At 53.1% G+C, this 17,311-nt stretch overlaps 2 protein-coding genes across 2 annotated transcripts; both read right to left on the minus strand.

Annotated features, from left to right (window-relative positions):
- Nucleotides 1–3,040: 3,040 nt before the first annotated feature.
- CNP (2',3'-cyclic nucleotide 3' phosphodiesterase) lies at nt 3,041–5,328 on the minus strand. Its single transcript, XM_062508127.1, has 3 exons — nt 4,693–5,328; nt 4,047–4,189; nt 3,041–3,493 (listed from the first exon to the last, which is right to left on the minus strand). The coding sequence occupies exons 1-3, from the start codon at nt 5,306–5,308 to the stop codon at nt 3,041–3,043; spliced, it is 1,212 nt and encodes a 403-aa protein (XP_062364111.1). The 5' UTR covers nt 5,309–5,328.
- Nucleotides 5,329–7,765: 2,437 nt separating this feature from the next.
- On the minus strand, nt 7,766–16,569 carry ODAD4 (outer dynein arm docking complex subunit 4). Its single transcript, XM_062508027.1, has 13 exons — nt 16,462–16,569; nt 15,944–16,075; nt 15,505–15,658; nt 13,235–13,296; nt 12,393–12,549; nt 11,410–11,634; nt 10,883–11,090; nt 9,341–9,427; nt 8,950–9,146; nt 8,684–8,784; nt 8,417–8,474; nt 8,218–8,254; nt 7,766–7,951 (listed from the first exon to the last, which is right to left on the minus strand). The coding sequence occupies exons 1-13, from the start codon at nt 16,567–16,569 to the stop codon at nt 7,882–7,884; spliced, it is 1,596 nt and encodes a 531-aa protein (XP_062364011.1). The 3' UTR covers nt 7,766–7,881.
- Between the last annotated feature and the right edge of the window lie 742 nt (nt 16,570–17,311).

The raw sequence follows: 17,311 nt of genomic DNA on the forward strand, positions 1-17,311 counted from the left end.
CAGTGCTGCTGGCTGTTGTAAATGCAGAAGTGCAAGTTGGAAAATGGGAGAAAGACAAATTGTTCAGGTACAAGAGTATTATCTGTGGAACAGTGGGCCCCTCCACTCTCTGTGTCTGCTGAGATACAGACTGGATGCTGCTGTGCTGCCGTGGTGTGTCTGACATGGAGGCTGGTGCCAGTCCCTGTCCAGCCACGCTGGCCCTGGATCTGCAGCCATCAAACAGCCACAGGGTTGGGCCACGTGCTGCTTTGCCATTTACAGATGACTTCCTCAGTTTCAGTAATAGCTCCGGATATTCTCTTATTTCCAACGGATGGTTTTCATCCTGTTTAAATTTGTGCCTTGTCCTCTCCCCTCCTCTTCCCTAGGGAGCAGGACAACTGTGTCCCTGAAGCAGTGCTAGTCCCTGGGCGGCTGTGGCAGGGGTAGGTGGCAATAGCTGGTGGCTGTCCCTGCCCTTGGCTCTGTGGGGCCATTCTGGGTCCCTGCATGACTGTGGGAGCCAATGTGAAATGCTTTGGCCTTCCTGGCCAGGCCCAGCTCTCCCTACTCCCACCATCATGGATGGGGTTATCCCTTCTTGGAGCAGTGCTGGGCATTTTCCCATACCCAGATCTGAGCGTGGTGGGGCAGCTCTGGTCTGTTGCTGGGAGCTGGGACACTGCACCTGAGCTGGAGCTCCAGGAGTGGTCCAGGAGGGCAGGAACCATGGGGAGCCCAGTGCTGCCTCCAGCAGGAACAGCAGCCCGGCTGCCATCCCAGCCTGTCCCACTGCCCAGCCCTGTCCCCACTGTCCCCCAATGGCTCGTGTGAACAGCGTGGTGTGAAGGCAGCATCCGAGGGGCCACAGGGGGAGCACCCAGAGCCCCACAGTGCACGTGTGTCACAATGTTATGGAACAGTCAGGACAAATCTGCGCACCGATGCGAAGCCACTTGGAGAGGAGCTTGTCCCTGCGCTGCCGTATTTATCTGAATTGGAATTCGGAATGTTTACCTCAGTGTACATAGCTCAACCTTTCCCTGGGAGGAAAGGGGAATTGCATGGAGCAATCACTGTCCCATTGCTTTGCCAAACTCCTCATCCTCTCCCAGCCGGGCTCTGCATCGGTACCAACTGTCCCTCTTGGACCTTTCTAGGATGTGAATGGTAAAAATGTGAATATTTGTTGTTTACTTCCTTAGCAGAACTCCTGATGCTGTGTTTGTATGGGAAATCAGCCTGAGCAGACCCATATGCAATTGGTTTTACTTTATTATAAACTGTATATGATGTACAAACTAATAAAAACTTAAACGACGACAGTGTCACTGTTGTTCTTGAACAGGCAGATGAAGGAGATATTCCAGCTGTATATTCTGGTGCTGGAGTGATCTGGGTGCTGGGGGAGTGGGCTCAGCTGGCCCCTGAGCAGGTGCTGGCAAATACCTTGTAGAGCTTTGGTGGAACAAACCCTTGAGGTTCTGCCAGGAGAGGCCCCCTAGCTGAGCATTGGGCACTCAGCTGCTGCCACTGTGGAAGCTTGGAGGGATTTCTCCATGAAGGATCACAGGTGCTCTGGGTGGGTTTATAGCTCACTATTTTATGATATAATGAAAATTTATTCTTATCCTTTGATTCTGAACAGCAGGAAGTACTTTGCTTTCATGGCAGAGTGTTTGGTACCAGAAAAGCACCAAAGCTCTCCCTGCTTTTGCCCTCAACAGTCAGAGGAGAAATGCTCCTTTCCCCAGCAACATTGGACTGGGGGTGAGCTGTGCCTGGTGCCAACCCCAGCCCAGCCCACGCCTCAAACACAGTCAGTATTTACAGTGTTAGTGTGGGTTAACATCACTCTGCTGCTCCCCAGACCCTGAGCCAGAGCAGGAGGTCAAGCTGGGACCTGACCTGGGGCTGTTAGTGGAGCTTTGTGTTAAACAATGCCCAGGAGCCACCGCCCCGCTGGGCCAGGGCCTGGCAGAGCACAAACCCAAGTTTCAATAAAACAGATTTAATGACAGAAGTGCTGGGTCAGTAACTTCCAGCCAGGGTTTAGGTTTGAGCAGACATGAGTTACACAGTTACAGTGCCTCCGCTTCCTACGCTACGGGGTTACTCCAGCCTAACTCTTAACATTCAAGTGCATTAGAGGAAGGGAGTAAAATCTTGCATGAAGTCCAGTTGTGTACTTCAGACATGATTTTAGTTTCTGTCAAATAAGATGGAAAAGACAAATTCATCTCTTCCACTCCCTGCCAAGGCAGGATTGTTCCCTACAGGACAGGCGATGGTGCTTGGTCCAGCCTAGGTGGAAGGAAGTGGCTGGAGCTGCTTTGTAGGAATTGGCTGCCTGTCCTGGTTGTTTCACTTGATTTCCCCAAAGTCCATGGTTGGTGTCTTTAAGACATCACCTGGCACAGTGTCCTCCTCCTGGCTGTCCCCAGAGCATCTCTGCTGTGAGGGACAGGAGCTGGGATGGAGCCCACTGGGCAGCTGTGGGACCGGCCTGTGATTAGGGCTGCCAGGACCCGCTGCCCTCAGCAAGGTCTGTCCGTAGAGGCCAAACCCTCGGTAAGGACAGGACTCCTGACAGGAGTGCCCCATGCCTGGGTCTCGCTGGTTCTGACCCTGTAATCGGCTGCCAGAATGGCCGATGTCAGTCCCTGGGTGTGGGAGGGGAGGGACATCCTGCAGTTCCCTTGGCTTCAGACCAGCGACTGACAGGCTTTGGTCAGTGCCAGCAGGTAAAGATCGAACGATTGTGGTTCAGAGGGAAGCGATAAAAACCCCAGAGAGTTGATCTTTCTCAAGGAAGAAAACAAGCAGGACCTGCCAGCTGGTTCCCTCCAAAACTCCCATTCAAATCCGTGACAGTTTCAGCCAGGAGTTGCTTGTTTTCTTCCTTTTCTGAGGCCGATAACTCCCCAGAGGCTTCACGCTGGGGTGGGCAGGAGGGTTGACTTTAGTAAAGGTAGAATTATTTCTCTTTACACTTTTAAGGTTACAGGTGTTACTTGCCTTCTAAAAACAAACCCAAGGAGCTGCCCTGCCTGTGCTCCTAGATGATGGTGCAGGAGCTAAAGGCAGAGCCCCGTTTGTTGGTGCTCTGCGTTGGCACGAGTTTTCCCTTCCCATAGTATCCCGAGAATATCGCCCTCACATCAATCTTTTTAGCCAGGACAAGCATCCACATACCATTATCAAAATACAGCAGTTTCCCTCCTCCAATTTCCCCCACTTGCTCCCCTTTGTTCCCCACTTTTTCCAGCTTCACAAACTCCAGCAGGTCGAGCCCGGTCTGGACGGCTTCGACGCCGTTGGCGCAGCCGAGGGTGATGTGGGCCCGGCTGCCCCGCGGGAGGTTGTCCGTGGGCAGGATCTTGTCGGCATCCCCGGGCCAGAGCAGCAGCTGCTGCTCGCTCAGCTCGATGCGAGCCCCGACAGTCTTTGTGGTGATGAACAGCGCCGAGATGGAGAGCGTGAAGCCTTTACCGTAGGAAGCCTTCACGGCCTGGAGGAGAGGGACATGCGCACAGGACAGTGTTAGTGTGAGGGAATTCATGGTGCTGCACTGGGGTCACCGTCCCCGGGTTTGGGAACGTGGCTGCTCATTGCTGTGACGTGGTCAAAATACCCAGAGCAAGGAGAAGGTCAGTGCCTGACGTCCCAGCTCTGTGGATTTGGAGCTGGTAACATCTTTGTCCTTCACAAATTCCAATATTTAACCTGGGCTTATGTGCTCTAAAATAATTGATCTGTGAATCTAAATACCTCAATTCATCATCATTCAGTTCAAGCTGTCAGATACAATGCTGGAAGTCGTGTGTGATCAGGGAAAGTGGAAGTATTTTTTTTTTTTTTGGAAGTAGGAAACAATCACCATCTCTACAATTTGGAGTTTTCTCTGCACAGGCCACATGGACGTAGTTCCTGCCCCTGTATTTGGCCTCTTGGTCGGAGCAAAGCCCATCTCCAACCCTCTCCCAGGCTCGTGGACACCCCGCTGGGGAGGGAGGGGACACAGGGGGTTTGGGGAGGAGGTGGGATGGGACCCCAACACTCACTTCCTGCTGTGCATATTCCTCAGCTCCAGCTGCTTTTCCAAACTCAGTGTATTTCGTGGTGCAGTGCAGGACCCCAGGTGGCCTCTTCACAAAGTAGCTGGTAAGATCTATTTTTATTTTGGGATCCTCGGTAGCAGAAAGAACTGCAGATATAGGTAAACAATGTCACTGTTACAATGTGATCCCCCCAGTGTCAACCCGGGAGCCCTGGTCCCTTCCCCACCTTCACATCTCCTGAAACCAAACCCCTCCCTCCTCCCAGGTTCACGCCAGATGGTGCCAGAGAACAGAAGCTCCTGTGCATCATCATGGCTCATGTTAAACCTGATGATGTGAGAGTCCCCAGAGGGATGGGATTGTTTAGCCTTTCCCATTTCTCTCTCTTTGCCTTTTCCCATCCAACCCGTTGGAGCCAGGGGACACCCAGGATCCCATGTCCTGCTGCTACCACCCAAGCTCAGTGCCCTGTAGGGCCAGAGCTAAACAGACTTGGAAAAAACTCTTTATTATTACTTACAGCTATGAGGATCAGGTTAGTAGCTTTAAAAAGCTTTTCTTGTTGACAGCTTTAGAAATTGACTTTAGAAGCTGATCAGACTCATTAACATCAAGAGGTAAGAATGTGGTAAGACAACATTATACATACAGTATTTGCTCTCCTTTTTGAAGGCTTTGAGACTCCCAAGCTCATCCAAGAATGCCTGGCCAGCCTTCCTCAGGATCTCCGAACTTCTTTTGCTCAAAAACCACCCAAAATACATGGGGAGGAATTCTTTCTCCAAGCTTGGCTTCATCTTCTTCAGCTCTTCCACAGATAGTTTCCATTGATTCTTGTCCTTTAGCTGGGGACAATCCAAGCGCCACGGGGTTTTGGGCTCGGCGAAGATGACTTTGTACCGGTACTTGTCAGCAATGTCAAAGAGCTGGTCCAGCCGTTCCCGCTCGTGGTGAGTGTCATCCAAAACGATGACGCTGATCTCCCGTTTGCAATAGTCAACTAGATCCTCATCCACCTTGGAGTACTCTTCAGGAATGGAGCTTCTTATTAATGGTGTAATTTTATAGTGATCAACAGAGATGACCTTGCAGGCGTCTTTGTACCGATCATGGATGGCCTGGGCCAGGGTGGACTTCCCGCTGCCAGGCAGGCCCCGGAGGATGAAAAGGGTTTTGGATTCTTTGAGTGTGGAGATGGTGTCTTCGTCATCCAGGAATGGGAAATGCAAACTCTCAGGTCTCTCTTTTGCTGATTGAGTAGACATTTTTCTAAATATTTTAGGCAGGAAAGTGTGACTCTTCTTGGAGAAGCCTCTGTTCTGAAATGGAAAGACAAAACACTTTGCAGGGCAGGAACCCCAGAGACAATGTGGCCCTGCTGGGACCTTTAGTGGAAAGGATGGGCACAGGGAACATCTCCCTCACACTCCCTCACTTGAGTGCCCTGCGAAGTTGACACCTTCTCCCACAGCTGCTCTGGCTGGTTGCACAACAGGGATCCAGTGCATCCCACCCAAGGGCTGAAGGTTCTGCCCTGCTCCCCACTCTGGCCTCAGCAGCTGCAGTCCTGCCCCACTAGGAAGGGATTTCTCATGATGGGCTGCCAAAAAGCCCCAACCAGGCGGAGCTCCTCGCATGGCACATTTAGTCTGAACATTTGAACAAACCCCTGTGGCTGCCGGATGCGAGGGCAGTGACCCATGGAGGAGCCCAACGGGAACTGAAAGTCCCAGCAGGTTGAGAGCTGCCACACTCCTGTCCCTTCGCCTGAATCACAAACTCTGTTCCCAGGGAAAAGGTTGTGTCCTGGAGCAGCCTGCAAGGATGATATTGTCTCTGAGCTGCACTGAGGATCAGCAGCTGAGCTCCTCGAAGGAGGGAATTTGGGAAGAGCAACTGAGACGGCTTCCAGGAAAGCCAAGCCCCTCCCAGCAGGTGCTAGGCAGAACTCGAAAGTGAAACCTCGAGCGGTGCAGGAAAGGAAACACGCGTGGTTGGCAGCAGTGAGCGGGAAATGCCACTGGGAGCTGGCATGGGCTCCCCCTCCCCTCCTGCCAGCAGCTCCAGTAAGTGAAATCCCAGAATAATTCCCGGTAGGGCCTGGGAAAACACGGGACTGAAAGGCAACAACGGATTTCTTCAGCTCTGCGAGTCTTCAATAGCATCAACGAGGCAGACACTGTTGGGTCAACACATGAACATTCCAACCCCCCCCCCCCCCCCAGCCCAGCCTGGGGATCCACTGGAGCTGCTGTAGCCAAAGAGCATGGGAGTGATGCCCAAGAAATGAGTTTTGCCTTTGATGCAAAAATTGAGAAGTTTTACATAAAACATAACTGCTCAACTGCTCTGCCTGGGCCAGAAAAACGTTTTTCCTGTTTACAGTTTTTAAAAAAACACTTTTCAGATGTTCATTTCCCCATCTCTTTCTTCCATAATGTGCAGATGAGTTTTGGTTCCAAATGCCCTGGGAGCAGGAGCAGGACACTGCTCCAGGACGGGCACTGCCTGCCCTGGGCTCAGTTGCAGCCTCACAGCAGACACAGGGGACACACACGGGTGTCCCTAAGAGCAGCAGGGACCTGGGACGGGCTCCCCAGCGACCCCCGTGCTGCCTTCTCCGCGGACTCGGGGCTCGAAGTGTGCTGTCACAGGAGGAAGCCGGTGAGTTACCTGGAGCGCTGCTCCTTCTCGCAGCACCAGTGCCCGCTTTCCAGGGGGGTCGCACGGCCGGAGCCGGTGCTGCGGCGGCCCCGGGTCAGGCTGTGCCCGCACCGGGCTGTCCCGCGGGCGGGGACCGGGGCCGCTGTTCTGCCGCGGCAGCTGCTGAGGGGACTGAGGCGCTTTTCAGCCCCGTGAACAAAGGAACAATCGCGGCCCCCCCCCGGGCCATTGTTCGCCGCCGGCTCGGAGACAACGGGCGCCTTCACGGGTCGGGCCGGGCGGACAAAGGCTCCGCAGAGCCCGGGGGAGCGGGGTCTCGCCGGACAATCTCCCATTGAGCCGGGCCCGGCCCCCCCGCCACCCCCACAAGCTCCCGCTTGTGTCCCGCTCCCCATGGAACGGGGGCTCGCGTGGAGGGAGCGATCGCTCCCGGTCCCGGGTTTCCCGTGCCCCGGCAGCCCCCAGGGTGTGCCGGGACCCCCGAGACGGAGCCACGGGTCCCCCGGGCCGTTCTCGGGGCCCGGCTGCCTCCGCGGCCCCCCGGACCCAGCGCCCACGTGTCAGCGACGCCGCCGGCGCTTCCGCCCTCCTGGGAATCGGAACGTTTGCCGGGCAGAGCGGCGGCCCCGATCCCGATGCCGATGCCAGTCCCGATCCCGCCTGTCCCGCTTACCATGGTGAGGGCAGCGGCTCCGGGGCGGCCGCCGGTGCGGAGCGGCGCGGCGGGGAAGCGGCTCTGGGGCGGGCGCGGCCGCGGTTCCTTTCATAGCCCCGGGGCCCGCCCGCCCCCGAGGGCCGGGCCGAGCCCTCCCCGGACCGGCGAGGGGGGGCCCGGGGCTCAGCCCCACGCCCCGCCCGGCCGAGGAGCAGCCGGTCCCGGGGATGCTGCCGGGACAGTGCGGTGGGGACAGCGGTGGGGATGGAGCCGCGAGAGACAGCGCTCCGAGTACGGCGGCGGCTCAGACCAGCTCCTTCCCTGCTAGGGACACACCACTCCAGTGCTGGGTATGACGCTTGCTCAGTATTTATTTCATCTTCCCGCCTAGGCTCTACTTTTCCCCGCTGCTCTCCACTATTTCCTTGTCCGTTTCTCCCTCTTTAACGTTTCCGTCTGCTTATGTTTGTTCCCGTTTGCTCATGTACCGTTTCTGGCTTCCTCTTACGGCTTTTCATCTTAATTCCCCGTGTGTTTTCCCCCTTCCTCCTTCTCCTCCAGATTCCCAGGGGTGATTTTTACGTTTTCACTGAAGAGGCGATCTGGGAAGGGAAAAGGAAACTTAAGCCAAGTCCTAGAACTCAGCAGTTGGGCACAAGAAAGGCCCCCGGGCTCCCTTACCCTCGCCAGGAATCTCTCACTCCTGTCTAGGTCCTGGGACAGGAGGTGCTGGGCTGCATGTCCTGAGTGCAGCAGCCCCGGGGGCTGTGGGCACAGTGCCCTGCCAGGACCCTCCCACCGAGCCCCAGGGCTGTTGGTGACAGCAGGCCGGCCCGCAGGGGACACGCAGGGAGCGCTGCTATCTCCCGCTCTAAGGCGGGCACGGCCAGACCTGGGAGCGCAGTTGAAGCAATGCTGGATTTCCACCATGATTTTAATTCAATACTTGCAAGGAAATGGGTGATGTGGGAATTCTAAGGTGCTGCTGATGTGCAGAACAGGAGAGTGTTGTTTTTTTCCCCTTTCTGAGTGCAGAGGTGTGAATGACAAGTACCTTCATGTGGGTTTTTTTCCAGCTCTGCAATGAAGCTTTTGCTCACATTGTCCAAGGCCTGAAAGGGATTAAGTTCTTAAAAAAAACTCCAGAAATGCAGCTACATACCCAACATTTCCCAGTCTTCTTTTGCTCTCTGCTATCATTACCAAATCCTTTCCTACTGTAAAACTGCATTTGTATGGCATTACTGGCTGGAGTAGCCCAGCTGGGATAACAGCTACTCACAGAGGCTGCCCAAACCTTCTCCCTCGGCAGTCCCCTTACCGCAATGATGCCGTTTTGAGCAGCTTCACTGGGCACAAGCTTTGCCTTCTCCAGAGCCCTTTCAAAATTCAGGATGGCAGAGCGGTAATCTTTCAGTTTCACTGGAACAGACAAGGATATCAGCTGGTTTAGCCCAGGATCAGGAGACCAGCAAGAAGTAATCAAGCCAATCTTGATCTGAGCAGTTGCTTTGGCTGTTAAATCCTAGAGATGTTTTCAGACCAGCTACTCCACCCTGAGAGCAAAACCTGTGCCTATATTTTTACCTTGTGCCTGTGCCACTAGCACAGTGGCATGGAGCTGCCACTCCACATCTCCCTCTTCATCTGCTGACTGCAGGGACTTCTGGCCATATTTTTGGGCTTCTTCAGCTTTATCCAGTTCGAGGTAGCACCGCCCAATTTCATGGAACAGCCAAGCCTTCTCCAGACTGGATTGGGCCAGTGGAATCTTTTCCTCCCAGCTTCAAGCAGAGTAAGACAGACATACTTTTACCAACCCTCACTGAGTACAGTTACAACTCAAGCACTGATTTGATATGGAAGGGTTCAGGTGTGAAAATGTCCCCAGGCCAAATTACAGTGAGAACACACAACTGAAGAACCATGACCTGGGTCACTCCACCCCCTGCTGCCTGTGCTGCTGGGCTGTACATACGTGTTGATGGCCTGCTGGAACTTGCCAGTTCGGGCGTACACGTGGCCGATGTTGTCCAGGGCCCGGGACACGGCGTCTGTCAGAGCACTGAGACAGGGAGACAAAGGGGTTGTGGCACTGATATCGTCCTGTGTCTCATTCACTCTGGGTTTCTTCAGCCTCATGGTCCCTTTGGTGCTCCCCATGCCCTCAGAGAAGCATTGGGAAGCAAAGGGCCCAGGTGAGGCTGAAAGTCATAAAATCAAGGTTAATTTTTTATTTTATCCACAGCTCTGCGTGACCCTGTAAGACACAGGAGAAATTGTTTAGCTTTGCCTTTGATTATTATTAATTTTTGTGCAAATCCAGCAGTCCTTGGGAAAGTCTTTCCACTTTTCTTTGCCTTTGTTTCCCTTTGTGCCTCTGACACTCATGGATGATTTTTGTCTTTCAAAGCAAAGACCCAAAAAGGCGTCTGCACGGTCCTGACACCAGCCCTCATCCTGTTCTTGGACCGAGCTTTGCTCCATGCTACAGGCAGCTCCTTCTGTAATAACAGACCCTGTGGGCTTTAATTTTTTTCTTAATTATCCTCATTCTCATTGTCTGGCGGCTTTGCCTACCCTTACCTTAGAGATGGAAAAGCCTGTGCGAGGAGCAGACAAATGCGATGGGAGTCACGGAATCACAGACTGGTTTGGGTGGCTCCAGCTCAAACCCTCATCACGGGGTCATTAACGCGAGTCATTAACGAGTCATCAGCGGGGTCTCCAGCTGCAGCCGGCAGAGGGCGCGGCCCGCCCGTCACCGCGGGCCCCTTCGCCGGTAGAGAAGTCCCAAACCCGGGCATCTCCTCCCGCCCCTCTCCCCTTAATTCCTGCCTTTACCTGGTCTTCTCGGGGAGTGGGATCACCAGGAGAGAGGCAGCCTTTACCTAAACCAACATTCATTTCCAAACTTATTTTTGAAAATGAGAAACAAGCACTCATTTTAAAAGCTCAGTGCACTACTTCCAAACCTAAGTCCCAGATCACTTCAAGCCACTGCTCCATGATTTCCACTGTGCTTTGCAAACTCTTGCTGAATCAAAGAATACATTTTGCTCCTCTGTGGTTCAGCTGGAAGAGCCGTGGGCTGTGTCTGGTGCAGACAGGTAAGTGCACCTGGAAGAGACCTTTATTTCAAGCCATGCTTAATGGTCTCTATGAAAACGACTTTAAGACAAAATGTAGCAGAAAATTGGTGCAATTTCAAGCCTGATCTTCCAGAGAAGAAAGTGCCCACTCAAGATTTGAGTGATGAGACTGGGACTTGTATCCTTTTGCTTTGCTGCGGCAGAGGTTTTGATCTGCCCTGTGCAGTGTGGGTCCTTAAAAATCTGCTTCAGGTTCCTTATTTTGAATTAGTGAAGACAAAAAGTCACCACACTCCTTAATACTTGGGCAGAGGTGAACGTGTAACCCTGTTAAACCCCCCAGGTGAGAATTACATTACCTAATGCTAAAACACCCCCACAGAGGCACTTTCCCCTTTCTCCACCCACCTGAACTTCCCAGAACTTACTTCTGCCTGGCACAGTCCAGATCCATCTTATGGCTGCGCAAAGCTGCCTCCATCTGTCCCATTGCCAACTGCGCATTCCCAATGCAGCTGTGGAGGTTCCCAACCAGTTCATTCTTGTTGGGAACTTCCTTCTCTGACCACATTTCTATCTTTTTCAGCAAACGTTCAGCTTTCCTGCAGCTTTCTTCAGCAGAACCTCTGGCCAGCACTGGGGACAGGGAGCAGAGTTTGACACTGGGGTGTGACACAGAGACATTGAGAAGTTTTGAATTCCCCATCCCTGGAAGTGTTCCAGACTAGGCTGGATGGGGCTTGGAGCAACCTGGGACAGTGGAAGGTGTCCCAGCCCATAGTGGGGGGCTGAAACGGGATGAACTTCAAGGTCCCTTCCAACCCAAACCATCTTGGGATTCTGTGATATTCGGGAAGTGAGACCTGGTGAAGCAGCTAACCCTCAGACAAAGCTTGGCAATAGTTGGAGCTCCCCACAGCAGTGGGAGGCGCTCAGCTTCCAGCCAGGAACCTACACAGCTCAATATCCTCCATATTCTTTTCGATGGATCTGCTAATGTCAGACGGTTTCTGTTTCTTGTCCTGCTTCCGCTCCCGCCGCAGGACCTTGCGCTCGTACACCCGGGCATAAATCGGCTTCTGCTGCTGCCAGAAGTCCCGCCGGCGGTTCAGGTAGGAGATGCCATCCAAAACCAGGTCCATGACTTTGATCCCCTGCCTTGTGCTGCTCTGCATCAAGTCTGGAAATAAAATAAGGTAGAACCCAGGTGAGACTCAAGAGACCTGAGCTGCAGCTCAGTGGGGAATTGGTTAGGAATGTTTCTCTGTTCTGACACAGACTGTCCTGGAAATGGAATTGTCCCCTACTCCTCAGAGCTGAGGTGATGGCTTAACAATAAACTCTGTTACCCATCCCATGTGGTTCAGTGAGCTGAGCTGGTGTTCCAGCCTCGTATTTGCTGCATTCTCTGCTGATCAGAGCCAAGAAGGGGCCCAGTAAGTGGGGCCAGCTGTGCTGAGCACCTGTCCTCTGGGACAGAACATCTGTATGACACATCTGTATTGACAGGGCACTTTGAACAGTGCTGTGGATCAGCTTGGCTGATGGAAACTGAGAGGGCTTTTACCTGCCCACGTGTGTAATTAATGCTGGCAACATTGTAAGACCTGTGAGCAAAGCAAATCTTAATCAGTTCTCTATTTCTGGGTGAAAAAGAAACATGACTGAAGGAAAATCATATTTGTGCCTTTTTCTAAAATAAAATACTTCTCCAATTCCTGCATCTTGACTCTAACAGCATTTATAATAAACCCACAGAGGAGTCCCAGCCCCATGAGCAGACACCTGCCTGTGTCCCCACCACTGGGAGCTCCATGTGCTACGTGAGCTCTGGTACAACTAACAAAGTCATAGGGTTATAAAAGAGGAAAAATAATAAATAAAGAAGAATAAAAAAGAGATTAAAGAAAAATAGAATCTGCTGAGAAGGAGAAACACCTTCATCCTTGAGCAATTTTTCCAGGAATGCCTTGTCAGCATAAAGTTCTCCCAGAAGCTGTTGCTCTGTTTTTGGACTCTTCTTCTTCGTCTGTTTTTTATCCTTTTGATCCTTTGGTTTGTTTTGCTGTTTCTGGTTGTCTTTTTTGCTCTGAAGCTAGGAAAAAAGCAAAAGGAGTTGAGGAAAATCAGTAGGGAGCACTGGAATGAGCAGAATTCTGTTTCTACTCCATATAAAACAGCTTATTTTTTAAATAAAAGCAAAAAGTGTCTCACCAGCTGCTTTGGCCATGAACAACTGAAATTCTGCAGCTAATTGTGGTCCCTGGGGCCCACGAGGGTGTTACAGAAAGGGCAAAAACTAGTTCTGGCCTCTCAGAGAAACAAGACACTACTGCAATGGAGCACTCAAAAGTGAAGCAATAAAGAAAGTGTCCATTGTCAAGACTGTGACCCTTAAACATCAGGTAAACCCAAAGTCAATATCGCAGCTCACTGTACCCTCCTCATCCTCTGGGCTGTTACTCATTAGCCTCAGATGGGGGATTGGCAACACCCCCAGATATGGACTGGAGGAGAAATTCCAGATTTTGTTCCTTCATGGTGGCTCCTCCTGCTCTTCTGCCTTCTCCTTTAAATTATGTGTGGCTTGAGCCAACCTGCATTAGAAGCAGGTTACAAACACTCTCATGGCAGGCCAGTGTGTTTTAATGCTCAAGAGGCCCTTCAGCAGGCCCACTGCTCCCACAGCCATGTCCCTGTGTGGACTGTCACTCCTCTGGTGCCCATTTCAACATTACAACAACTCTAGAAGCTTCTTCAGCAAGAACTCCATGCTGTACCTCTGCCTGCCTGCTCACAAAGCACAGCTCCTCCTTGCTCTCCAGCTTCACTGAGGATGGATCTGCAGACACAGAGGGGTCTGTGTTAGTGCTGCACAAGCAGGGTGTTGTCAGTAAAATACCCATAAAGGTGCCAAGCCCAAAGCATTCAGTTTCAACCAAAGCTTTTCTAATTCTTTGCCATGGAATAGGGGGTGTTGGTGTGTTCTGGGAGCAGGGAATGCAGTTCATCCACCAGCTCCTCTTGGGATTTTAATTCACATGGCACCAGGGGCTCCTGTTGCAATACTCTTACAGACAGCGTACATCCTGCATGGAAACTGAAGGAGAAGGATGCAGGTTCTTCTGGAAGATCACAGCTGGAGCATAAATTGGAAGGAAAGGTATTTTAAAGGTTTGTGCACTGATTAGGGCAAAAGGCACATTGTGTTTTCACTTGACACCCAGTACCACCATCTGTCTGCACCCTGGGAGGGAAGAGTGAGGAGCAGCTCTTTGTTTGGTCTGATGGAAGGACAGAGCTTCCAAGGCTGCTGCAGAATTCCCTTGGGTGCAGCCACAGGGCCCAGACCAGCAGCACAAATACAGGCAAGTCACAGGAGCAGGTGTTCCCATCCATCCAGGTGAAGCAGTCAGGGAAGCAGTTTGGGGATGCACCCTGGTAATGTGTGTGCATTTCCCAACTATTCAAACATCCAGCTCCATGCTGACATGTTTCCATGCTTCCCTGTACCTCAGAGATATTGACTGATTTAAAATAGGAGTTTTCTAGTTTTTTAATCCATTCTTCTGCCTGCAGCCCAGGGGCTCCAAAGGTGGCTAGAGCTCTTGGCTGGGAAGATTTCAGCTGGAGCTCTGATATCTGAGCATTGTGCTAAGCTCAAGAAGCAGCAGGAATGGATGAAAGCAAGCCAGATCTGGAAACCTTCCTTGTTTTTTAAATAACCATCCCATCTGAAAATGCTGCAGGCTCTGGTGCCACTGGCACGTGTTAATCCCTGGCACTGGGGGAGGGCTGAAATTTTGAAATTTTAGGAGAGGGAGGCCCTGGCCTCCCTGGGAATCTGTGTAGGGTGTGAGTGGGGTGTGCCAGGTGCTGGGCAGGGACAGGCTCTGGGATCCACCGGAGCAGCTCCAACCCACCGTGCAGGTTTGGCAGCCCCAGAGGAGACCTGCACGGGTGCTCCACTCACGTGTCAGAGGTGGCAGCCCCAGGTGAGGCGCGTCTGTGCCCCACAGTGGGACACGTCCTCTCCGTGCCTGCTGGCAGGGCTGAGAGAAAAACTAAGGGAAAAGGGACGAGTTTTCTGTTTGCTTTGAAGCCCATGAGGTCCTTGGCCTTTCCTGTCTCTGCAGGACCTGGTTGGTGACCTGAGCCAGGAATGGTGAAAGCAGAGCTCATTACAAGAGTCAACAGTTTCACTGCTCTTTTGCAATGAATATTGGAGGAGAGTCAGGATTTCAGGAGGCCACTCTGAGGTAGCGTGGCACATTTCATTCCAAGCTTATACAGGTATAAAGGTCTCAAAATTGATTCTGTAAGTAGTGCTGGAGGTAGATTATAGAACCATGGAATCCCAGAATGGTTTAGATTGGAAGGGACTTTAGAGTCCCTCATCCAGTTCCATCCCCTGGAATTCCACCTCCCATGGGCAGGGACACCTCCCACTACCCCAGGCTGCTCCAAGCCCCATCCAGCCTGGCCTTGGACACTTACAGGGATCCAGGGGCAGCCACAGCTTCTCTGCACAACTTGTGCCATGGCCTCCTCACCCTCAGAGAGAAGCATTTCTTCCCCATATCCCATCCAACCCTGTCCTCTGGCAGTGGAATGCCATTCCCCATTGTCCTGGCACTCCAGGCCGTTGTAAATAGTGCCTCCAACTTCCTTGTCAGCACCCTCATGTACTGGGAGGCCACAAGCAAGTCATTGATGAGATGAGCTGCTCTGGTCTGTAGTCTCTGGAAAGCTTCCATGATGATTTTGGAAACTGGAGTGTCAGGATTTACTTACAGAACTAAAGGGGTCAGACACTGTGTATGAACAGGCATTCAGGGGAGGAAGAAAGAACTAAAGAAAAAAACGAGCAGGGTTGGTTGGCTCTTTGTTCCTGATGCTTCTGGATTTATCTGCCACAAATAACATGGACCCAGAAGCAGAGAGGCTCTGGTGTGGTGCTCTTGGGTCACTTGCAGAGCTGATCTGCTATCAGCTGTGCCCTGAACAGCATCATCTGGGCTCATGGGGGCCAGAAAGTGACACTTCTTACTCCCAATGCAGTTGACAATTGCCTCCTCAGCCTTGTTGATGCCCAGTTGGAACTTGTGCAGATCAGGGCGGAGCCTTCGGCCTCGGTGGTAAAACACCAGTGCAAACTCAAAGTCACCCATGGTGTACAGCGTCTCTGCTTTTTGGTAAAGCCCCTAAAACGACATTTGGAGGAAGAAATTAATAAAATGAGGGAAAACTATGATGGATCTCAAGTAACTCCTGTCAGGCATATGAGAGAGCCCAGGGCTGTAACAACTTGCATACCTTGAACCCCAAACCTGGAGGTGCCTGAGCACCTCAACAGCTCCGAGAGCTGTAGAAATCTCAGGTGTGTTTGGAGTGAGCTCTTTCCTCACAGCTCTGCCTCAGACCCTGCAGGGTCTCACAGATCCAGGCCAGCCCTTAGTCACCCCCCTCCTACACCTTCAGCTGGTTACCTCAGAGAATGTTTTGTCAATTTGGAGTGAGGCTTCAGCATCTTTCAAGGAGTTTTCTGTGTCTCCAAGTTTCAGAAAACACTTGGAGCGGGTGATAAGGCAGTGCTTGTCTCCTGCTCTCAACTTCAGTGCCTGGAACCACAGACATGGACATGTCACTGGTGCTGGATGTGTCACTACACATGGATATGTCACCTGTGCTGGCTCAACACCACAAATACACAAGTGCAGGTATTTGATGCCACAGTTCCCACATGAATCTTGATGAATGAGGATAAAACTACACGGACTTTACTGAAGAGTCTTCTCTTGTTTTTCACAGTTTCACTGTGCTGCAAGAGCTGCCCTGTCCCTGAACTGCCCCGTCCGGGTCACCCCTCGTGCCAAGACCTCCCATGGACACGTCCCTCCGTGCCTCTCCCTCTTGCCGCCGGTCCCCCCGGTGCCTCTTCCCCCGCCTGAACCGTCGCGGCGGCGCCCCCCGAGGCCCCTCCCGCCGTGGGCCGCAGAGCCCTCACGTCATTGAAGCAGCCCAGAGCCTTGTCGTGCTGGCCGCGCCGGCTCAGGATTGTCCCCTCGGTCATGAGATTCCCGAAGGAAACGACGGGCAACTCCTCATCCGCCATGGCTGCGCCGCGGCGCCGTTGCCGAGCAACAGTTACAGGGTAACACCCACTTCCGGTGAGCTGCCCTGCCCGGAAGTGACGAACCGGCTCCGGCGGTGCCCACGTGGGGTGCCGGTGTCCCGGACGGTCCCGGTCCCGGTCCCGGGCGGGTCCCGGCTGCCGCCCGGTGCCCGCTGCCGGCGGGTACTTGCCGTACCTCTAACCCGGCCCGACTCCTTGGGGTTCTGTTCTTCCACTCGCGTTCACGGAGCCCTGCGCGGTCGGGACGAGTGGGAGCCGTGGTGCCTCGGTGGCTGCCGAACCCCGGGCAGAACCGGTTCCTCTGCCCCAGCGGGCAACGGCCTGTGTGTTCCGCATGGGTAACACGAGGGCAGCCACCGCCTCCCTACAGTCGGTTATTCAGTTCTGGTTTGTGCTGGCCGCTGGCCTCGGTACCGATTTCACTGCTGAGGGATCTAATCCTGGCCAAATAAATGACGAACGGCTGCTGGTTCACTCCCATCAGCGCTGCAGTCCTGACTTTATTTTGGCGCTGGGTCAGACCCTGCGCCAAGATCTGTGTTTGAAACACTTTGTTCCTGCCAAGTGACTCAGAGTAAGGGCGGGGGGAGGGCATCTGTCCCGCTCGGAACCGGTGACATTTAATGTCACCACGAGGCAGATCAGCACTGCCAGGCTCCGGACCCCGCACGGCGCTGCCCTCGGCCTGGCCGTGGCCCAGCGCTGCTCGACGGCCGCCGCT

Source organism: Cinclus cinclus, chromosome 24 (assembly GCF_963662255.1).
Source record: "Cinclus cinclus chromosome 24, bCinCin1.1, whole genome shotgun sequence".
Lineage (NCBI taxonomy): Eukaryota > Metazoa > Chordata > Aves > Passeriformes > Cinclidae > Cinclus > Cinclus cinclus.